Source organism: Taudactylus pleione, unplaced genomic scaffold (assembly GCF_031769625.1).
Source record: "Taudactylus pleione unplaced genomic scaffold, aTauple2 ptg000043l, whole genome shotgun sequence".
Lineage (NCBI taxonomy): Eukaryota > Metazoa > Chordata > Amphibia > Anura > Myobatrachidae > Taudactylus > Taudactylus pleione.
Genome location: NW_028284445.1, coordinates 14,951,996 through 14,976,267, shown reverse-complemented (window position 1 = coordinate 14,976,267; position 24,272 = coordinate 14,951,996). Strand labels below are relative to the sequence as shown.

At 42.9% G+C, this 24,272-nt stretch overlaps 1 protein-coding gene across 1 annotated transcript in view; it reads left to right on the top strand.

Moving 5' to 3' along the window:
• PAN3 (poly(A) specific ribonuclease subunit PAN3) overlaps positions 1–24,272 on the top strand; it is a 70,082-nt gene that overhangs the window by 36,116 nt on the left and 9,694 nt on the right. The window contains exons 6-12 of the mRNA XM_088460271.1: positions 6,265–6,512; positions 6,779–6,883; positions 10,095–10,152; positions 11,843–12,004; positions 12,422–12,538; positions 13,628–13,729; positions 24,024–24,189. Coding sequence (XP_088316397.1) covers positions 6,265–6,512; positions 6,779–6,883; positions 10,095–10,152; positions 11,843–12,004; positions 12,422–12,538; positions 13,628–13,729; positions 24,024–24,189 — 958 coding nt within the window. The remainder of the gene's footprint in view (positions 1–6,264; positions 6,513–6,778; positions 6,884–10,094; positions 10,153–11,842; positions 12,005–12,421; positions 12,539–13,627; positions 13,730–24,023; positions 24,190–24,272) is intronic.

Sequence of the window (24,272 nt, the reverse complement as noted above, 5' to 3'; positions counted from 1 at the left end):
TTGTAGCTTTTTCAAGGCAAAAGCAATAAAAGCCCCATAATACAATTATTTTGGGAGCTCGTGTCCAGTTACAGGACACTGTAGAGTATGCGAGTTCATCCAATCTAGAGTGCATCTGTTCAATATAGCCGCTAGTGATTTGGAGATGATTCCAATAATCCCCATTTCTTCCCCCCCCCCACCACACACTTTTTTTTTTTTTTTTTTTCCCTAGTCCAACTCCCCGTCCCTTCTCACTCTACTCTACTACTGAATACAGGGTTCAAATAAAACATACTGTTCTATATGGAATGTTTCAATGAATAAATTTAATGAATGAAGACACGCAGGGAATTTCTTTGATTTTTATTTTTTACCTTTTCATAGTAATGTCAAACATAAGCACTCTAACTATATCTTAACATATATTTTGCTGTATTAGGTTCCAATAGGAACAATTTTAATGCATATCAAATAATTATTTTTTAATATTCATAAATCCAATGTGCGCCATATAGACAAGCCTTTTTTCTTTTCCTCTAATATTCGATATATTACATATCGTTCTAATGTCCCATTCGACTATATTACTGTCTGACTATACTGCCGATCTATACTTTGTCTATCTAAACTACACGTCGAAATAACGTTGTCGACCATTTAATCTAATGATCCACACCCGTGGGAGCGTTAGAATGACCACACACAGAGAGGAATAATGGATCTTGATGATCCACATCCTGCACAGGATGCACATTAATGTTTGTACAGTGGCAGGAACTGTAGCATCCATGGTACTCAAAAAATGTGCCCTGCCCTTTTTCAAAGTTTATAAAATGGACTAGTCTATACACTAGTGGTTCCCAAAGCTCGTCCTCAAGGCCAGGAGTGTAGCGAGGGTGGCTCCAGTGGACCACCGGCTCCGGCCAGGGCGCTGGAGATTATCCATCCAATGAAGTGCTGAGCGTGAAACACAAGAGATCGGTGCTTCCAGACGGGGGCCAGGGTGTGGATGGAGAGGTGCTTGTGGTTCCGCCCACACCACGACCGCAGTATGGACGCATAGATCTCTTGTATGTACTCTGGGCTCAGCTCATCAGCAGGTGATCTCCTGATTTAAGGGGGAATATCTGTGTGTGTGAAGTGAGGGGAGCTTTAAGTGGAAGAGCTGTGTGTGCCTGGGTTGGTTTGTGTGAGGAAAGGAGATCTTTGTGAAGGAGAGAACTGTGTGGGTGAGGAGAAGATCTGAGTTAGGGGGGAGCACTGTGTTTATAAGGGGAGGTGAGCTGTGGTGGGGTCTGAATGAGGGGGGGATCGTTTGTGTGTGTCTGAGGAGAGGAGATATGTGTGAGAAGGGGGAAGATTTGAGTGAGTGGGGAGAGCTGTGTGAGAAAATTATTAGCGTGTATGTATGTATGTATATATGTATATATGTGTGTGTGTGTGTGTGTGTGTGTGTGTGTCTCATTAATATGGAGCCCCTAGGCGGTATTTTGCGTAGGGCCCTGTGGGATCTTAATCTGGCTCTGGACTGAACAGAAGGGTGGAGCCACAGGCAATAACCAAGAGAGAGGAGGAGGCAGTGCTCTCCCATCATCACCCCCGGCTTTTCCTCTTTTCCACCACCTCTGAGGTGGGTACTACCTATCACCCTGGCGTCAGCCGGCCCGGTTTGCACAGAGGAGAGAACATGGCAGCTGGGTCATGGCACCCGTGACTGAGAGAAACCTGAGCGGTGAGTATGGTGAGGTCACACCTGACTGCTCTGCCACCAAATGCCAACTGTGTGGCATAACTTGAATTGTGGGCACAACTGTGTGGTTTATTTTTACTTTGTGGAATTACTTTAGTGGGTTGGAATATATCTAGCCCTCCATGTCCCAGTTTGATACTGCCCCAAATATTTATTTTTATTTCCCTTTAATTTGCCCCTACATGCTGGACACCCCCCCTACCTGCCACAGTTGGGGGGTGGGGGTGCGTAAGTACACACATGTTCCAGGCACCATGGTTACATACTACACCCCTGCTCAAGACACCCAAACAGTCCAGGTTTTAAGGATATCCATTGTAAGCACAGATGGTTAAATTAAAAATAACTGAGGTACTAATTAATTCACATGTGCTCAATCATGCATTACCTTAAAACCTGGAGCGTTAGGGTGCCTTGAGGACCGAGTTTGGGAACCACTAATATACACGAATTCTATGCATCCCAGATTATTCTCAGTTTGGCAGCTTTTATGCTGCACAATGGCTGCTAGTATACATACCTAGGCGTTTTCCGTCTCCATCCTCACTAATTATATTCCATGTAATATATAGGCAACACAATGATTGAGTCTGCCTCCTACAGCATCCACACCCATTTTTATCGCCCACAGCTTATCCATCTCCAACTTATTGATCTGATCATTGTCAAAACAATAACTTTAGGGGCGCTAAGGCACTCCTGCTGTATTTCCCCTGATGCCAGAACTCTTAGTTCTAATTGAGTGTGGCTTTAATATCCGCTTACATGTAAGCTGCAGTTAGAGACGGATAACAATAGAGGTAATAGTGTTAGTGTGCCACTGTCTATTTTATGTAGTGCCTTCAGCACTCTCAAACCAGGGCATGAGATGATCCCGGTTTGAACTTTTATCTTGAACTTTGACAATAGAATAAACCACATTTTTATTCATATGCTTGTTCAAATACTGTTTTTAATGCATGGATGGAAAGTTCACCTGAAAACAATATCAGTCTTTTAAATCTTTTCTGTATGATTAGTTTACCTGACTTCTAAAGAAAGTTGTATAAACCTTTGTGACGTACAGACCACCACAACTTCCCAACTATTGTTATAGTTTTTCATTAACGGACATTTTTAAAGGGTGAGAATAGGTCACTTATTGTTGGAAGCTGTATTCCTATTTGCCCTTCATTCATTCTATTTGATATATGAATGTTTTTAAGTTGTACTGGCTAATAAAATTGGATGAAGTTGTCAGTCTTGTGTTTTGGGTGTCTGCTATGGAAGCTGGTATAGATCTAGATTTCACATCTTATGTGCTTTTCCTTCTGTAATACACTAGAAAATCCATTCATTGTCTCTCAGTCCATGGATGTGGGCATAATTTGCTCTTAGCCATAAAATAGTGGTATGAAGCACTTTGAGCCCTCGTGTAAAATTCCAAGCCATATTCTAGAGGTGTTCTCTATTCTCAAAATAACTTTCTACTCTTAGAACATCTTGTTTTTGTGTAATGTTAATCTATTATTTAATATACTGAACTCCTCACTTCTCCTTTTCTGGACCCACAATGACATTACCTATATGAAAGTGATATAAGAAGTGAAATTTGTGTTCTCTTTGGAAACTGCTGGCAGATTTCTCTAGTAGCTTCAGGTTTATTTATTTTTTTGTATGTATTTTAATTAACTATATGTATATTTAATTTATGAGCTGTATATGACACAATATTTTTTTTTATTTATTTTTTTAATGCTGACAATTTTATAATTTCTTTATATATTTCAAAGTATTGGCTTTTCTTTATTTTATTTTTTAGGTTGTGTTCCCTGAACTAAATATGTTTGCATTATCTGTTACATGATGGTTGTATAATAAGGATACATCTTATGTATTTTCCCTACAAATGATCATTTATTTTCATTCTAGAAATAAAGCAACATGGTTTTTTTTTATCTTTGTTTTTAAGTTCTTAAATATATCAGTATTTAACACATTTAAACATAAGTTTGTTTAACCTCCTTTCATTCTAATGGGTTAATGATTGTTTTGATGTCGAGGTATATTTTGGGTACTAGCTTCTTGTAACCTGCAGGTGTCATCAGTGTACTTTTGCTGTTTATGAAAAGAGTTTACAATATTAAGATGGTCTGCTACAAAAAAACTTTTAGTAAAATAATAAAGCAATTTTAAACCACCTAATCATTTTGATGCATTTTGAACTTACAAAAAGTTTGATATTAGGAAACTTTTATATTTTTTACCTTTTTAAAAGACCCCTAATCCTAAATTGTAGATTAGTATATTGAAGTTTTCAATGTTTCACATTTTCTTAAAAAAACATTTCCCAGGGTAGGGGGACCTAGACATTGTGCAGCTGGACGTTTCTGTGCACTGGATGAAAGTGTGAACACGTCTCTTTTGAGACTGATGGTAGATGCCAACGAAGCACTGGGAATCCGCTTAGCAGGTGTGAGGGAGTAGTATCCAAGAGTAGCAGAAGGTACTCTAAGCAGATTGGCGTCTCAGGGTGACCTACAACCTTCCTTGTTATCTAGGTATTGGCAAGTGGTGAAGCTTGCCAGGACGTATTAGTGGCTGGCATTTGGGTACCCCACCTAATATTGCACGGTTGCTCTCCAAGCTTCTCACACACCAGGCTTTGTTCGTTCCCATCCTCCATGGTTGGTCTTAACCAGGGGTAGCCAACCCGGTCCTTGAGAGCTAATCACTGTTCAGTTAAGTGTTTTTTTTGTTTTTTTTTTAAATGTGGAAATCTTGTTTTCCATTAAGGTAGGTTGCAATCGGATCCAATGAAGACATGATATGAAAAGGGTACTCCGGAGCAGCCAGCGGAATCAATGGGTTTTTCCCCGCACACTAGCCCGTTTTGGTGTGTTTTTTTTCGCGGACTTTACCTCGCAGCTCCAAGGTTCAATCCGACTACAGGGACATCCCCGCTAATTGAATGAATAGGTCCGACGAAGCAATTAGCCGCATAGTGCTAATTGAATATCCCCCTAATGCTGGGCATACACTATGCAATTATCTGTCCCATCTGGCTGGTTGGAATGAAAACCTGGTAATGTATGGGAGCAAATAACAAGAGAAATTTGCTCCCAAACACTAGAAAACGGACCAGATTTTCCTTCCCACCAGACAGATTGGACAGATATCTGACAGATAATTGTAGAGTGTATGCCCAGCATTAGCCATCTCCTGTTCTGTTTAGTGATACATAAATTCTTTCACAGTAAATCTTGCTTTTAAAACCTGGGGCCTGATGTACAGAGTAGAGAATATTCATCCACGGGCAGCTTAGGTCAGATGTCTTCGGTATCCATACTCCCTTAAAATGTTGCAGCAACCAATCTAATGTATTCTATTTTTAAAGATCCTAATGAACTACTTTGTGGATACTTTTCTGTATCAATCTTAATTTTATATTCACATTGATCTGTCTGTTTGAGACATACAAATTTGTACGGCAGTAAAACCATGCTTGGGATGGCACCTGTCAGCTTGTTAGCAATACCTGCAGCTGTACAGGAACCCCTGGGGACTGAGGTATTTCATGTGCTCTGACCTAAGACTACACGTTCTGTTCCATCTCGGGTTTGAAGTGTTTGTAAACATCTTATGGGAAGTTTCCACTAGTTGAATGAGGGAAAACACCTATAAATTATTATAAATAAAGGCCCACTTATTGCCCTCACCCATTCTGATATTTGTGAACTTGAAAGGTTTAATACATAAGAACTTTATCAGAGAGTCCGTTAACTATTCCTACAATTTCATTTGGTTTTCTACAACATTTGGAGGATGTCACTGTTTGATATTAATATGTGATAGGCTGTGTATTACACAGCTGAATATTAAGCATTACATAGCTCAGTTACACCTCTGTAGCCGGTTGCCATGTTAGGAGGGAGTTGATTTTGTAACACAGCAGACACAGTGCAACTAGCAGATTGTTAGGCTCGCTTTGTATAAATGCTCTCAGCAGATTGCTTTGTTCTTACCGGTGACGTTACAGCTTTTTGACCTGTGTCCGATCCCATTAAGACAATGTCTTAAAGATATGTTAGGATCTCTTCAGCTGTCTAATAGTGGGGATTAGAAATGAAGGAAGCAGAGATTCCACTTTTGTGCAGATTATATTTTGCAGCAGCAGGGGTTACTTGGCAGAGGCGCCAAGCTCCGGTGACAGTCGTAGTTATGCTTTTGTTTGGCCGTTCTGCAGAATGTCATCCAGCACTGCTTGTGCAAATTTACTCTCCAATGACATTTCTACTCTTTAAAATGTAAATTAGAACTGCATTAAGTTATCTCCCAGGGACAGCTTCCAGTGCCTCATATCTACTTTCATATTGTACTCTAGTTCAGTCTTGCATTTTGTATACTGTGAGCAATATAGCAGTAAGTGATATCTGTATATCGAACATGTATTTGTGTATATACGGTACACCTATAGATTTCAAATGAAATACCGTATAGTACAAGCACTCTATAATGTTTTGACACAAGCTCTGTTTTTATGTCTGTTCTAGGGATGTCCCTATCAGCTGGGTCTTCCCCACTTCATTCCCCTAAAATTACACCTCACACCTCTCCTTCTCCAAGGCGAAGAAGCCACACACCAAACCCAGCCACTTACATGGTGCCCACTAGTGCCTCAACGCCGGTGACCAATTCCGTTTCCCAGCCCCCTTCTGCTGGACAGATTATTCAAAAAGAGACTGTAGGCGGAACCACCTACTTCTATACCGACACCACTCCAGCGCCGCTCACAGGAATGGTACGTGGGTGGAATGACCCTGAGACGTGGAAACCCGTCTGCAAAGCTCTGAGAAATATTTACCGTAACTTTTACTATAGAAAATCTGCATACATTACTAATGCCTGTTCCTGTTGTTTCACCTGTATTAATCTACTTGAAGTCTGACTTCATGTAAACTCCATGTTGGCTGCTTTTGGCTAACCACTTTGCTTTGTTCCATGAGTTACAGTAATTTTATGAACTTTTTGTATCAACTTTTTTTTCTCTCTTACTCCCTGCCAAAGGTTTTCCCAAATTATCATCTTTACCCCCCTACTGCTCCTCATGTTGCTTACATGCAGCCAAAGGCGAATGCACCTTCCTTCTTCATGGCTGATGAGCTCAGACAGGTATGTTCCAAGATCTTTAACCTGTATTTGTTTGAAGTGACTTTCCACCTTCAGATTACTTGCCTTATTTATTGCCCCCTTTGCAATCTTTGTAAATGATTGCTTTTTCCATGTGCTTTCTAGCCATGTATATATAATATATGCCCAGATTTTTTATATTGTGGACCAAGGTTAGAGTTGACCCCGTTCCTTGGGTGACAGGTTTCAGGCGGCGCAGCGCTGTGAATTTCCGCAACTTGTCTTAAAGCGCCTAGGCCGCCCACTTCACTGGGAAAGTGGGCGAGATAGGTAAGAATGAACCAGGGCCAGTGTGCACCTTAATGTCCTGAGATGTTTTTTTTTAAGAGTTGTAGGGCTAGATGTAATATCATTCTTATGTTTGTTCTTGATACTTAATTAATTTCCACAATTTCCTATATTGCGCTATAAATCTGAAGTTTTTTTGATGTTCCAGCCAGACCCTTTTGGGCTGATGCAATTCTGAGTGATGTACGGTCGCGATGTGCAGCTGCACATATCACTCTGAATTATGGTAACGCAACTTGAGTCCTTTTCAAAGTAAAATAAGTGATGTTGGCGCATTGCTTTGACCCCTTGTAATTGAATCTGCACCTTTTTAAAGCATTTTATTTTAAAGTTTGATAGGTGACCATTAAAATCATACAAAATTGTTGAAGGTTGAACGTTTTTTTTTTTTTGTTTGTTTTTTAACACGCTGTGGTTTATTAAATGAAGTTTACTTTGTTCAAATGTTCTGTAAAGTGTATGCCCCTTGTCTATTTTAAAGTGACCCTGTTTCCTATATAGATTCCCTTTTTAAAGGGAATCCATTGATTACAATTTAATACTGCTCTGCTAGCAAGTTACTTTTGCCCTGGAAAGGTAACTAGTAGACTAAAATAAACCAGTGCCACCTAGTCCAAAGTTATACTAAATTGTGTTTTTATATTTGCGTAGTGTAAACCACAGTAACAGTTTGAATAAAGTATACAACCTCGGAGTTCCTTTGCTTTTACGTGGCAGGAAAGAGTCTAAGCAACAAATTGCTTGCTGTGAGTTATAGATAACGTTTGTGCGTTAGACTTGGATTGCTACTAGATTACATTGGCTCAATTAAAGCAAATTGCTGTTCTTTATGGTACGTTACCCTAAACTGCCTCATAGATATCTACTATACTAAAAATCTAACTTCTTTAATATTATAATCCAGAACATGGGCACTCGCCAATACAGTATAGCTTTTAACAGGTGCTTATTTAATAGTAACTCACAGATACATCGCAGGTGTAGTCAACGTTTCAGTCCCATCTTGACCTTTGTCAAGACATCGCATCCAATTCACAGAACCTCCAAATGAACACCAGCTACTTCTTTAATAGGTAGATTGTATTCCCAACATTGACCTCATACAACGCCTCTGTGCCAGATAAATGTATGTTTGCAGCCCTACCATGGTAGCTGCTGCTCTCCTACAGCTGGTGGCCATTTATACAGTGCATCTGGAAAGTATTCACAGCGCTTCACTTTTTCCACATTTTGTTACAGCCTTATTCCAAAATGGACTAAATTAATTTTCTGTCCTCAAAATTCTACACACAATACCCCATAATGACCACGTGTAAAAAAAATTTTTTGAGATTTTTGCAAATTTCATTAAAAAAAGAAACAAAAATCACATGTACATAAGTATTCACAGCCTTTGCTCAATACTATGTTGATGCACCTTTGGCAGCAATTACAGCCTCAAGTCTTTTTGAATATGATGCCACAAGCTTGGCACACCTATCTTTGGGCAGTTTCGCCCATTCCTCTTTGCAGCACCTCTCAAGCTCCATCAGGTTGGATGGGAAGCATCGGTGTACAGCCGTCTTCAGATCTCTCCAGAGATGTTCAATTGGGCTCTGGCTGGGCCACTCAAGGACATTCACAGAGTTGTCCTGAAGCCACTCCTTTGATAACTTGGCTGTGTGCTTAGGGTCGTTGCCCTGCTAAAAGCTGAACCATCGCCCCAGTCTGAGGTCAAGAGCGCTCTGGAGCAGGTTTTCATCCAGGATATCTCTGTACATTGCTGCATTCATCTTTCCCTCTATCCTGACTAGTCTCCCAGTTCCTGCTGCTGAAAAACATCCACACAGCATGATGCTGCTGCCACCACCATGCTTCACTATAGGGATGGTATTGGCCTGGTGATGAGCGGTGCCTGGTTTCCTCCAAACATAACACCTGGCATTCACGCCAAAGAGTTCAATCTTTGTCTCATCAGACAAGATAAGTTTGTTTCTCATGGTCAGAATCATTCAGGTGCATTTTGGCAAACTCCAGGTGGGCTGCCATGTGCTTTTTACTAAGGAGTGGCTTCCGTCTGGCCACTCTGCCATACAGGCCTGATTGGTGGATTGCTGCAGAGATGGTTGTCCTTCTGGAAGGTTCTTCTCTCTCCACAGAGAAATGCTGTAGCTCTGACAGAGTGAACTTTGGGTTCTTGGTCACCTCCCTGACTAGGGCCCTTCTTCCACGATCGCTCAGTTTAGACGGCCGGCCAACTGTAGGAAGAGTCCTGGTGGTTCCAAACTTCTTCCATTTACGGATGATGGAGGCCACTGTGCTCATTGGGACCTTCAAAGCAGCCGATATTTTTCTGTACCCTTCCCCAGATTTGTGCCTCGAGACAATCCTGTCTCATAGGTCTACAAGACAATTCCTTGGACTTCATGCTTGGTTTGTGCTCTGACATGCACTGTCAAGTGTGGGACCTTATATAGTCAGGTGTATGCCTTTCAAAATCATGTCCAATCAACTGAACTTACCACAGGTAGACTCCAATTAAGCTGTAGGAACATATCAAGAATGATCAGTGGAAACCGGATGCACCGGAGTTCAATTTTGAGCTTCATGGCAAAGGCTGTGAATACTTATATACTATTTTTGTTTGTTTGTTTTGGTTTTTTTTTAATTAAATTTGCAAAAATCTCAAAACTTTTTACCCGTTGTCATTATGGGGTATTGTGTGTAGAGGACAAAAATCAATTTAGTCCAATTTGGAATAAGGCTGTAACATAACAAAATGTGGAAAAAGTGAAGCACTGTGAATACTTTTCGGATGCACTGTATCTGTGAGATCGGTTTCTCATTGTAGCATTTATTAGGACATTCCTTCTCTTACTAATCTACTTCATAAAAGGTTTATTTAAACTTTCTATGTTTCCCCTAGGAGTTGATAAACCGGCATTTAATAACGATGGCTCAGATGGATCAAGCAGATATGCCCGGTAAGTTGTTTGCTTTGGTCTTGCCTGTGTGCGCTTATCACTTCGGAATAAATATGATGATGGTATGGAAATTTCCCATGCGGTGAACATTGCCTTCAGAGTGTTAAAGTGGGTATAACGTATACAATATATTGACCGATCTTGCAATCCTGAAAAGTATCGCTGATAGCGACTTTTTGCCAGTTGGAAACTTATCTCCGTATGCAATTCCATTCGCTTTTCGCGTAAATGCTATGTAATATGCGAAAGACAATTGCCACTGAATAGCAAGAGAAAAGTGCAACATTTTTGTTTTTGGGTACAAATGTGGGGAAACCACTCAGAACCCTTAGGACAGCCCCCAATGGACAACTGCGTCGAAAAAACTTAAGAACACCCCAAAAAAGTACTTTGAATTTGGGGACTAAAAAGCACAAAGTGTGGGACGCAAACTAGCGAAATAAGGTTCTGGGGGTGCTCTAAGAAGGGGGTCAAGTGTTTTGGGGATTGCTGGTGCTTTTATAAGGGTGGAAATTCGCTATTTTTAAAACTGCACTGTAGAGACATTAAAATAAGCTTGCACCCATTTTCAGGTACCCCAAATTTGCCAGGACTACTTATTTTCTCCAAAAAATACTGCTTTATGTCATTCTTCACCACTAGTGCAAAGACGATAATTAGTGGCAATTGTGCAAACTTAAGTACCCCAAACAGTTGTATTACAGATTATCGGGCACTGCTGCATTGATCACCAATGTTTCTGCATCTTTTTGGGGGGTTCAGGCTGATTTCCCTGATTCTGACACTTTTTTTAGTCTTTTCTGACTTCATGTCTCCGTTTTCGCGTCTCTTGGAATTGAATAGGGCGAATCGCGGGTACGCGCACGATAAGTTTCCGCAGCTAAAATATGCTATGTAGGCAAAGTCCGGCATGCGAAACTCGATCGCGTACGCAAAACGAATTGAATATGGTCCTAAAACTGTAAAGGCGGAGTTTGGGAATCTCTGCTATAGTGGGTAATCACCAACTCATTGATTTGGTGAACTGTCTGGTTGCATCTGCCCATCTGATATGCTGCACGGATAAATGGGATGATGCCACGTACATGCCGTAACATTACCCCTCTAACAATAGGTTGTGTCATCGTATTGTGTAGTGTGCACAAAGACACGATATATATTGTTACATCGTACCGGACAGTCGCTAGATTGGCGCGTTGTTCATGTGTCTACCCAATTTTACACTAATCCCTGAACGATCTATGAAAGGATATACTTTCGCATCAAGTCACTCTGCAATAAGTAGCATTAGTGCAGTTCGGGGTCTCTCTGCCACATGAAGTACAGTTCTTCTGATATTGAGTTCATGTTTTTTCTAGTTTCATGTGTTTTTTTTTTTTTTTTCTTTTTTCTGTCCTATTTTGTTACTAGTACTGAGTTCTACATAACAGGATTACAAAATACCATTTAAATTACTTAATTTTTTTCCCGACCTCTTGTTGTGACAATAAGCACTGCTACCCTGTACTGGAATAGGTGTGATGGGACTATTCAGCCAGGAGTTTACGTGAACAGAAACTTGTAAACGCTCTGTACATAACGGGAATTTAACACATTCCCTAGGTTCAGAGGTGTATAACTTGCCTCTGAGATTAAGTGTGACCTTGGCCATGAATGTTCTTGCTGTAATGTTGCTCTTATTTGATTCTAGCTGTACCTGCAGATGTGGATAGCTACCACAGCCTCTTCCCCCTGGAACCTCTGCCTCCCCCCAACCGAATACACAAATCCAGCAACTTCGGGTACATTACATCATGCTACAAGGCTGTCAATAGTAAAGATGACCTGACCTACTGCCTGCGAAGAGTTCATGGTGAGATTGCATGATAATTTAACCTGCATTACACTTTGTTATAAACATGTTAACATGACATTTTGGGACAAGATATTCTAAAGAACAAATTATCTCTCGGGCATTGTCTAAAATACAAGCTAGCTAAACAGTAAAGTGTAAAGCAATGCAATGTTGTTCTAACTTTTGGATATCTTCCATCCTAGTATAGATGCATTTCCTCCCAGACTGCTGTTCTTATAACCTTTTTAGATGGACTTTTTTTCAATGGAAATGACATTAAAAATGCAGAGGATGCTGGGTTTAGTCTGCTGCATTCAATTGGGGATTTTGTCTACTCCAAAATGCATGCTAGGGATGTATAAAGGCGCAAGTTTACATGTACAGCATTCCTCGTATCGGTTTCTTTCGTGAAATCTCTTTTTGTCATTCCTGCAGGCTTCCGTCTGGTAAACACAAAATGCATGTCTTTGGTTGACACGTGGAAAAAAATCCAGCACTCAAATATTGTTACCTTAAGGGAAATGTTTACAACCAAAGCATTTGGAGAACATTGTAAGTGAACTGCTGTATGGAAATCGCACAGAAAAAAAAAATGTCCCTAGGCCGCCTGTGCTGGGGTAGTTGGAGTCCATTAGAAACCTATTTAATGGTTTTGAAATTGATGCTTTGTGTAGTGCCCACAATGACCTGAGACTGTATTGCTGGCAGCTAGCATAAAGAAGCTGGTTCTAGGGGCTTTGAGAGAGACCCCCAGCGTGAATACATACTGTAGGCTTATTGTATTTTTCTAACCCCAAAAACTGAGAGGAAAAAAAAAAAATGTACACATACCTGACACAAACTAAATCCTTCTTATAATATACGTAAATAAGATAACATTTTACCCCTATGCCTTTTTCATTGTGGACCTCCCACATGCCTCTTTCTGTTAATCCCAGCCGCAGTCTCTTTGCTGTGTCTCTTTAAAATCTGGTTCTAGTTGTGGAAGGCCAGCTTGCAGAAATAACACAGAACTATGTGCTAGTAAGCTACGATTCCCATAGCCTGTTGCAAACATGCACCCTGTATCAGCACCGAACACTTTCCCTCCCCATGGCATAATCACAAGGATACCTGTAGCCTTGCTGACCTAAGCTTGTGGTTGAATCCTAAACCACCAATGCCTGCGAAAAAGTTGAAACAAATAGGTGATGAGGGTGAGAAGCTGTGACACTGTAACGTAGCATTTTGCATGCAGATGTAGTTGTACACAGAACATAGGCATGCCACATATTTTAATCGGCAGAGGCTGATTGTGCATTCTTTTCACACCGTTGTGCGAAAAAGATGCGCGAAAAGACGCTCAGTGCCACCGAGTCACGCCACTGCATGGCGTGACTGGAAGGGCTGTTTAACGCGCAAGGAGGCTAGATGTATGTGGACACATCTCTATCTCCATTTACATGCTGTATTTCTCAGTCTTGCCATTCTACTATAGATGAAATAGAAGTTTAATACTATGGGTAATAAGGGTAATAAAGAAAAGCTTATTTCATTTTGCAATAGTCAGTGCTCATTAGATAAATGGTGGGGTCTATTAGTCGCAGACCTCTTTAGATTGATGTTGAGTTTTGATCCCTTTTATTTTCTCTTTTATTAAAGCCTTGGTTTTTGCATACGATTTCCATGCTGGAGCAGAAACCATGATGAGCCGGCATTTTAACGATCCGAGTGCAGATGCTTATTTTACTAAAAGAAAGTGGGGTAAGCGTGGTTCCCTTGTGACACTTATCTGCTACAATCTCTGCTGGCATTGTATTATGTTCACCTGTAATGTATCATTTTTACAGCTGCACAGATGTGTCCAACTTATGCTGGCCATACACGCTACAATTATCGGAGCGATCCGCCTGATATCGGCGGATCGCCCCCGATAATTGTAGCGTGTGTGAGGGCGACCGAGGGTTAAATATTGCTCGGTCGGGCATGCAGGATTGTCCAGCATGCCCGTCCGATGCGATATTTACCCGGTAACTGTCGGCCGCATCGGGCAGTGTATGCCCAGCGCGGCCGTCAAACAGTCATTTCCTGTGTTCCTTCCTACGGAAGGAACAGGGAAATGTCTCCTCCTCCGAGGGCGGAGCGCGGATGTCGGGCTATACACTGTGAGATTTCTGTCTGTGTATGCCGGCGACATCTGCGGCTGGCAGCCGGCCAGATAAAATGTCTGTCGGTCTGACAGACATTGTATCTGGCTGTGTATGCCCAGCATTACAAAGATATTGTCCTTCATTGTATATCATTGAAGTCAATTATTATTATTATTATTATTATTATTATTAATAAAAAAAACAAAACATTTTTTTATTTATTATTGTTTGGTCTACTATCCATAGGTATAAGTCATATATATTTATTGATTTATTCCGTATGGGAGTTGTGCTGAGGTTTAACGGTGCTGACATTGTTTAAAATAAGATTGCTGTGAAACCTAATGAGGAAGCCGATCTTCAACGCTAGGAAAGCCTGATAACACTGTTATAGTCACACTCTGCACCCAGCTCTGTTACTGTGTCACTGTAAGTGGCTCAGATACAACTTGCCCCAGCGTAACTATTAGATCACTGATGATTGTAATGTGGAACTAGCTGGGAGAACCTCTATTGGGTTCCCTTTGCATACATAACATTTTCTTGGTAGCAGTGGGGTTGTGAACTGCGCACTAATCCTAGTCAGGGAATGGGGGAGACTACCTAAGGGTAGACTATTTACTGAGAAACCTACACTTTCTGCATTATAGGGTTATAGTCTATAAGTAATTTTAGTAGTCGATACGAGAAAGATATATTGGTCAAAATTTAGTTCACATTATTTTAGTTGTATTGACGAAGAATGGCATCTACCTGACTGGATCACACCACGCATTGACCAACTAGTACAGATCACAGTACACGCCATGGCAATGGCCTCCACCTGACTACTACAGGTCACCGCCCACACCATGGCAATGGCCTCCACCTGACTACTGCAGACCACAGCACACACCATGGCAATAATATCTACATTCTTGTTCCATTGTAGTGAAGTTATAGTACATGATTGAGTTAGAAGCGCACATTGTTATCAAACGTGTAGTTATTTGTTAAAAATGACACCTGCTAATGGTAATTTCTATAACGCTGACTTTTCTTCTCTCCACAGGGGACACAAGCTTTAGAAAGTGGGTATAGACTGAAGTAGGAGTTCGGGTACCAAACCGTTAACCTTTTTCTCTCAGCAGCCCAGTCTCCTTCTCCCCTATACCCCGTCCAAAGTCCCAGGCTGGCCAGTTGAATGCAGCCTCATCTTTTAATTTAATTTAATTTATTTTCATATTTAGAATGAGCAGTGCTAGGCGTCCCAAAGGTAGCCAGCGCTGCTGCTCCACCATCCTCCTGCACTGGCAAGTGTCAACTTCTTTGGCCGGGCCCTCTGCAATACACCGGGGAGCCACATCGTAAACCAAAGGATAGGCAAGAGCTGCTCCCTTCTTGCAGAGAGCCACATGGCAGCGGCTATCGCAGTCCATTTGGGAGACCACTGGCAGTGTTGACAACTGGCATCCAAGCCGCCTGGTACCTCCACTAGACTACCAGGGTAGCAGGCAATGGGGCATTTCTTAAGAGGTGGCCATTGCCCTGAGGGTCTATGTAAGAAGGGGAGGTAAGTGCTCTGTTAGCTTCTCTCCCGCCCCTTGACGCATTCCCTCTTAGTAGACTTTCTGCCATAAGGTGTTTCCTCCTCTCGCCTCCCTCACAGAGATGCTAAGCGGCCACTTTCCGCAGTGCAACCTGCAGCTAGTCTCTGGAGAGTAGCATGGGCTCCTGGCCTTCCTGTATACCTCCTCCTCACAGGTTATACAGAAAGCTCCTTCCTGCTTAGTGGGTTTTGGATTGCTGAGCACTTACTGCCCAATTTTACCTGAATTGAATATTCCTGTGTGCATGTAATTGTGTTAGAAGTACAGTTTATTTCTCATGTCTCCTGTTCTCTAATTCGTTCTGTTTGACTTTATTCTATTGTCTGACCTTTTTTCCTTTTCAAATAGTTTAGAGTGCCAATTGCTGCAGGGTTTTAGAATATCTTCTGCAAAGCCCCACTTGTGGTGAGGTCATATTCATTACACTACCCCTAATTGCACACTATAGTTTACTTCGTTTGTGTGTGGGGACTGCCCTGAATTGCTGTTCCATGTCTTCCTAGAACAAGGCACCCAGGGATGAGGGTGCTCCTGTGTTTCCTAACTACAGGACTTGTACCACTGTACTTTCTCCTAAGGCTCCGGACCATGATGGACTCTGTGTCCAGTGTTTCGCAGCTTTACAACAAGGTGGTCAGTTGGCCACACGTTCCAACCAGGTACTAAATTGGCTACCTCTCTCTCAAAGGTAATGTTGCAATTGGTTAATAAACTGACAACCACCGGGCCCGGTCCCCCTACTAGTATCCTTACAGGGGCCCAACTGTTCCCAGTTGCGCTGTCTCGGGGTACTTTTCATCCAGCTGCCTTACAACTGCCTTGGATGCAATACTTTTCGCAGTGAGTGCAAGGTTTAGCGCAGGTTTCCGCATCTTTCCAGGAGATGCTTGACAGGGACCACACTTCCAAGCACAGACCCTCCAGGTGAGATAGTTCTACGTCCCTGTCCGGTTATGATTCAGACTCTGAGGTTTCCTCCATCCATTAGGATGATCTGTCCAATGCTTAAGATGACAAGACCTCTTTCGCAGATAGATGTAACTGCCCTGATTAATGCAGTTAAAGCTGTCCTCCACGTCAAGGACTATGAGCAGGCTCCTAAGTCTAGCGTTCCAGTGTTCAAGCGATAGGAGTCCCTTAAGGATCTGAAAGATAGGAAGTTGGAATCTTCCCTCAAGGGAATTTATTCACATGCAGATGCCATCGCATGTCCAGCCATAGCGTCCGCTTGGGTGGCTAAAGCCTTCAGGGGTTGGGCAGACTCCCTTCAAGAGGGCCTCAGCTATGATACCCATAGGTATTGTTAGTGGAGCACATCAGAAAGACTGCCTCTTATCTTGGCGAGGCAGCAATAGACACTGATGTCCTAGCCTCCAAGGTGTCATCATCTTCGGTCTCTGCTAGGCAAGCTTCCTGGCGAGTTGACTCAGAATCTAAGAAGGCCATGGAGGCACTTCCGTATTCTGGGTACATTCTCTTTCGTCCAGATTTGGATAAGGTGGCGGTGTTCAAGATGGCTTTCCTCCCTTCAGCAGCCTTTAGGTCGCGAACATCTAATTTTCATCCACAGGGAAAAGTCAAGGGCCACCCTTTCCCAAGGTTTCAGGTTTACTCATCCAAGCCCTGAGCTAAACAGCCCTGGTCTACCAGATTCCCTGCCACTAAGCATACTGATAAGCCTGCCGCTTGACGGCACAGGCCTCCACCTGAGGATCCCACTGTGGGAGGCTGACTTATGCTGTTCTCAATGACCTGGATGATGACCACATCAGACTCCTGGGTACGAGGTGTTGTCTCCCTGGGCTACGCCCTAACCTTTCAGGAGCAGCCTCCGAACTAAATTGTTTTTCCCTGGCAAATAAGAAGCACTGTGAGAGTCTGTTGGCCTCCAAAGTAATTGTTCCAGTTGGTCTGTCTCAGAGAGGCAAATGTTTTTATGCCAACCTTGGGCGTTGCCTTTTGGTGTTTCAACAGCTTCACAAAAGTCATGGCGGTCATTGCAGCTCATTTGCGATGCAGGGGTATTAGGATTCTACCTTTTTTCTAGATGACCTGATCCACGCCCGTTCACCGGAGGTCCTCTGAACACATACTTCACATTATAGATCTCCTCTAGTCCCACGAATGGTTCATAAATTGGAAGATATCCTCCCTGACTCCATCACAGGTGATGTACCATCGGGGGGCCTTGCTGGATTTTAAGGTTCAGCGGGTCTTCCTCCCACCAGAAAAGCTTTGGGATCTACAGGCCAGGATTTGTAAGTTCTTAAGTCATCGCCGCGTGTCAAAACACTCCTGGGCTTTCTTGTCTCCACCTTCGACATGGTGGAATATGCCCAGTTTCACTCCTGACCTCTTCAGATGGGACTTGTTGCACCGAGACAGAACCTCCATCAGCAGCTCAAGACACAAACTGTCATCCTCTTGTGGTGGCTTCAAGCATCCCACTTAGACTAGGGATGCCCCTTTTGGATTCAGAACTGGGTCCTCCTCACCACCGATGCAAGTCTTCGGGTGTAGGGGGCTTTAACCTGTCCTTTCAGATACGATGGATGGCTTCAGAGAGCTGGCTACCAATCAATATTTTGGAACTCCGAGCGGTCTTCAGAGCTCTCTACCTAGCTCTGCCGCTCCTCCAGCATTGTTCAGTCCAGCTACAATCCAACAACGTGACAGTCATCGCCTACATGAACCATCAGGATGGCACTCGCAGTTGCAGCGCCATGAAGTAGGCGAGTCTCATTCTCATTTGGGTAGAGTGTCATGTTCGGGCTCTGTCAGCGGTATTCATCCTCGGAGTTCACAATTGGAAAGCAGACTTCCTCAGCCGGCAGGACGTTCACTCAGTGATTCGGGAGCCCTTCTGGTGGACTTAATGTTTCAGTGGACTGTTGATCTTACCTTCCAATCTCGCTAATTCTGCAAGTTGAAGTTTGAAGGCGGCACCGTGATCGTGGTATCTACCTATTGGCCACGCCGAGCTTGGTACGCCGATTTCCCAGGCCTCTCCATCGATGCCCCGCTGCGTCTTCCTCTGCAACTGGAACTTCTCTCCCAGCCCGTGCTTCCATCCAGGTCTGGCCTGCCTCGATGAGAGTGAAGGGGTTCTCCAGATCGGTCATTTGTACCAAGCTGAATGCCTTTTAAACCTCCTTCTGCAAGGTTTTATCACCAGGTCTGGCAAACTTACTTTGCCTTGTGATCAGCCAGGGGGTTTAACCCCAGATCATTTGGACTCTTGCAGGTCCTCTCCTTTCTGCAGGCGGGTTTGGATTTCCCTGTCCAAGGTCCAAGTTTCCGCCCTTTCTGTCCTCTTTCAGAGGCAGATTGCCCTGATGCCTGATGAATGGACTTTCCTGTAAGGTGTCCTCCCAAGTTCAGTCTCCGTTTGTTCCTCCGGTTGCTCTATGAAACTTGTCTTCAATCGTCACCCTTTGAGCCCTTGGACTCTGTGGACATTCGCTGGGAAACGTGAAAGACTGTCTTCCTGCTTACCATAGCATCAGGCCGTCAGGTGTCTGAATTGAGCGCGTTGTCTTGTTGCACCCCATTTTTGGTCTTTCACTTGAACCAGGCCATTCTTCGGACACTATTCGGCTTCCTGAGGCTTCCCGATTTCACATCACCGAGGCAATCGTGCTCCCGACCTTTCAAACCTCTGATTCTTCACCGGAGGAGGCCTCTTTGGATGTCTTGAGTGCCCTCTGGATATACAGTGCATCCGGAAAGTATTCACAACGCTTCACTTTTCCACAGTTTGTTACAGCCTTATTCCAAAATGGAATAAATTCATTTTTGTCCTCCAAAATTCTACACACAATACCCCATAATGACAACGTGTAAAGTTTTTTTTTTTTTTGTTTTTGTTTTTTTTTTAGATGTTTGCGAATTGAATAAAATAAAAAAAAACAAGAAATCACTTGTACATAAGTATTCACAACGTTTGCTCAATACTATGTTGATGCACCTTTGGCAGCAATTACAGCCTCAAGTCTTTTTGAATATGATGCCACAAGCTTGGCACACCTATCTATGGGCAGTTTCGCCCATTCCTCTTTTCAGAACCTCTCAAGCTCCATCAAGTTGGATGGGAAGCATCGGTGTACAGCCGTCTTCAGATCTCTCCAGAGATGTTCATTTGGGCTCTGGCTGGGCCATTCAAGGACATTCACAGAGTTGTCCTGAAGCCACTCCTTTGATATCTTGGCTGTGTGCTTAGGGTTGTTGCCCTGCTAAAAGCTGAACCATCGCCCCAGTCTGAGGTCAAGAGCGCTCTGGAGCAGGTTTTCATCCAGGATGTCTCTGTACATTGCTGTATTCATCTTTCCCTCTATCCTGACTAGTCTCCCAGTTCCTGCTGCTGAAAAACATCCCCACAGCATGATGCTGCTGCCACCACCATGCTTCACTGTAGGGATGGTATTGGCCTGGTGATGAGCGGTGCCTGGTTTCCTCCAAACATAACACCTGGCATTCACGCCAAAGAGTTCAATATTTATCTCATCAGACGAGATAAGTTTGTCAGAACCTCTGAAGCTCCATCAAGTTGGATGGGAAGAGTCGGTGCACAGCCATTTTCAGATCTCTCCAGAGATGTTCAATTGGATTAAAGTCTGGGCTCTGGCTGGGCCACTCAAGGACATTCACAGTTGTCCTGAAGCCACTCCTTTGATATCTTGGCTGTGTGCTTAGGGTCGTTGTCCTGCTGAAAGATGAACTGTCGCCCCAGTCTGAGGTCAAGAGCGCTCTGGAGCAGGTTTTCATCCAGGCTGTTTCTGTACATTGCTGCATTCATCTTTCCCTCTATCCTGACTAGTCTCCCAGTTCCTGCTGCTGAAAACCATCCCCACAGCATGATGCTGCCACCACCATGCTTCACTGTAGGGATGGTATTGGTCTGGTGATGAGCGGTGCCTGGTTTGCTCCAAACATAATGCCTGGCATTCACGCCAAAGAGTTCAATCTTTGTCTCATCAGACCAGAGAGTCCTTCAGGTGCATTTTGGCAAACTCCAGGTGGGCTGCCGTGTGCTTTTTACTAAGGAGCGGCTTCTGTCTGGCCACTCTAATATACAGGCCTGATTGGTGGATTGCTGCAGAGATGGTTGTCCTTCTGGAAGGTTCTCCCCTCTCCACAGAGGAATGCTGTAGCTCCGACAAAGTGACCATTTGGTTCTTGGTCACCTCCTTAACTAGGGCCCTTCTCCCCTGATCGCTCAGTTTAGATGGCCAGCCAACTCTAGGAAGAGTCCTGGTAGTTCAGAACTTCTTCCATTAACAGATGATGGAGGCCACTGTGCTCATTGGGACCTTCACAGCAGCAGATCTTTTTCTGTACCCTTCCCCAGATTTGTGCCTCGAGACAATCCTGTCTCATAGGTCTACAAGACAATTCCTTGTACTTCATGCTTGGTTTGTGCTCTGACATGCACTGTCAAGTGTGGGACCTTATATAGTCAGGTGTATGCCTTTCAAAATCATGTCCAATCAACTGAACTTACCACAGGTGGTCTCCAATTAAGCTGTAGGCACATCTCAAGGATGATCAGTGGAAACAGGATGCACCTGAGCTCAATTTTGAGCTTCATGGCAAAGGCCGTGAATACTTATGTACATGTGATCTCTTAATGTGTTTGTTGTTGTTTGTTTGGTTTTTTTTTTATTAAATTTGCAAAAATCTCAAACTTTTTACACCTTGTCATTATGGGTTATTGTGTTTAGAATTTTGAGGAAAAAAATCAATTTATTCCATTTTGGAATAAGGCTGTAACATAACATAAAATGTTGAAAAAGTTAAGCGTTGTGAATACTTTCCGGATGCACTGTATGTGAACGGACCAGGGCTCTCCGTAAGACTGACTCCCTTTTTTTGTCCTCTAAGACTTTCACAAGTGGTGCTGGCCAGCTATCAAGCAGACTTTGGCCAGATTGCTCTCTTTAACCTGTCACTACAGTACTTCTTGGGCCGCTCGACGTGGCACCTTTGCATAGCACCTTTCTAAGGCAGCCTCATCATCCTCTCCACATACACTACCAATCAAAATTTTGTGGACACCTTCTCATTTAATGGTTTTTGTTTAAATTATTTTCAGCATAGTAGATTAATACTGAATACATCAAAACTATGAAAACACACATGGAATTATGTTGTAAACACAAGTGTTAAACAAATAAAAATGTTTTATATTTTAGATTCCTCAAAGTAGCCCCCTTTTTCTTTGACAGCTTTGCACACTCTTGGCATTCTCTCAATCTGCTTCATGAGGTAGTCTAATGGAATGGTTTTCCAACAGTCTTGAAGGAGTTCCCAGAGGTGCTGAGCACTTGTTGGCTGCTTTTCCTTCACACTGCGGTCCAACTTATCCCAAACCAGCTCAATTGGGTTTAGGGTGGGTGATTGTGAAGGCCAGGTCATTTGACGCAGCACTCCATCACTTTCCTCCTTGGTCAAGTAGCCCTTACATAGCTTGGAGGTGTGTTTGAGGTCATTGTCTTGTTGAAAAACAAATGATGGTCCCAGTAAGCGCACACCAGATGGGATGGGATGGCATGGCATGGCGCTGCAGAATGCTGTGGTAGCCATGCTGGTTAAGTGTGCCTTGAATTTTAAATAAATCACCAACAGTGTCACCCAGCAAAGCACCCCCACACCATCACACCTCCTCCATACTTCACATTGGGAACCACAAATGCAGAAACCATTCGCTCACCTTCTCTGCGTCTCACAAAGACACAGCGGTTTGAACCAAAAATCTCAAATTTGGACTCATCAGACCAAAGTACAGATTTCCACTGGTCTAATGTCCATTCCTTGTGTTTCTTGGCCCAAACAATTCTCTTCTTCTTGTCGTTCATACTCGGTAGTGGCTTCTTCGCAGCAATACGACCACGAAGGCCTGATTCACGCAGTCTCCTCTGAACAGTTGATGTTGAGATTTGCCTGCTACTTGAACTCTGTGAAGACTTTGTGGTCTCTAATCTGAGGTGCTGCTAAGTAGCGGTTTCTGAGGCTGGTAACTCTAATGAACTTCTCCTCTGCAGCAGAGGTAACTCTTGGTCTTCCTTTCCTGGGTCCGTCCTCATGAGAGCCAGTTTCATCATAGCGTTTGATGGTTTTTGCAACTGCACTTGAGGATACATTCAAAGTTCTTGAAATTTTCCATATCGACTGACCTTCATGTCATAAAGTAATGATGAACTGTTGTTTCTCTTTACTGAGTTGAGTAGTTGGTGCCATAATGTGGATTACAACAGTAGTCAAATAGTGGTGTCCACTGTGTACTAACCCTACCTCTGCACAACACAACTAATGGTCTCAAACACATTAAGAAGGCAAGTAATTCCACAGATTGACTCTTGACAAGGCACACCTGTTAATTCAAAACCATTCCAGGAGACTACCTCCATGAAGCTGATTGAGAGAATGGCAAAAGTGTGCAAAGCTGTCATCCAAGCAAAAGGGGGCTACTTTGAGGAATCTAAAATATAAAACATATTTTGATTTAACACTTTGTAGTTTACAACATAATTCCATATGTGTTCTTTCATAGTTTTTATGTCTTCAGTATTAATCTACTAAGTTGAAAATAATTAAATAAACAAAAACCATTGAATGAGAAGGTGTCCAAACTTTTGACTGGTACTGTATGTTTCTTAAATTCTGTTCATTTGATATCTCCCCTTCTGCTGATGAAACTTTTCGGTGAAGGGTTCTCAGCGCAGCTCAGGAGCGTCCCTTCCCTTAGAGGGGACAGATTTGAGTCGTCCCACTGTCTAAAGCCTGTCTGCTATGGAGAGAAGAAGAAAAATAAATTTGTTCTTACCAGATTAAATACTATTCTTTGATATCCATAGGGGACACAGGTCAAACACCCTCACACACCTGGCTTGCTGGGTTCTTGCTCTGCTTCCAGTTCTCCTGTCAGTCTCTTCTGGGTGTGTGGACCTGTGTGCGTGCCGGTTCCTTCTTTTTCTCGCTCCTGCCTTGCTTTTGCTAACTTAAGTGGCCTGGCTGGGTGTGGGGTATAGGAGAGAAGGAACCTGGGCTGCTGGGAGAAAAAGATTAACTGTTTGGTGCCCGGTCTCTTACCCCAGCCTATACCCACTGTCTAAAGCATGTGTCCCCTATGGATGTCAAAGAAAATGATTTAACCATTTAAGAACATAAATCTTTTTAGTGAATACAAAGCATTGATTTACTGAACATATTGCTGCATTATACAAATATTAGACCATTATTTGTAATTAATATTTTTGTCTAGTGATAGACACAAACCATTGTACTTTGTAACACTATTTAAACATTGTTTACTTGCTGCAGGCCAACACGACGGTCCATTGCCACGTCAACATGCCGGATTGCTACCAGAGTCCCTCATTTGGGCTTACATTGTCCAGTTGAGCTCAGCATTACGAACTATTCACACAGCTGGCCTTGCATGTCGTGTAATGGATCCAACTAAGATTCTCATTACTGGCAAAACAAGGTATCATCGCTAGCTTCTTGCTCAGGATTAGTAAATTTTCTGGCAAACCTTTTTAGAATCTATAGGATGTATTCTTTATTTTG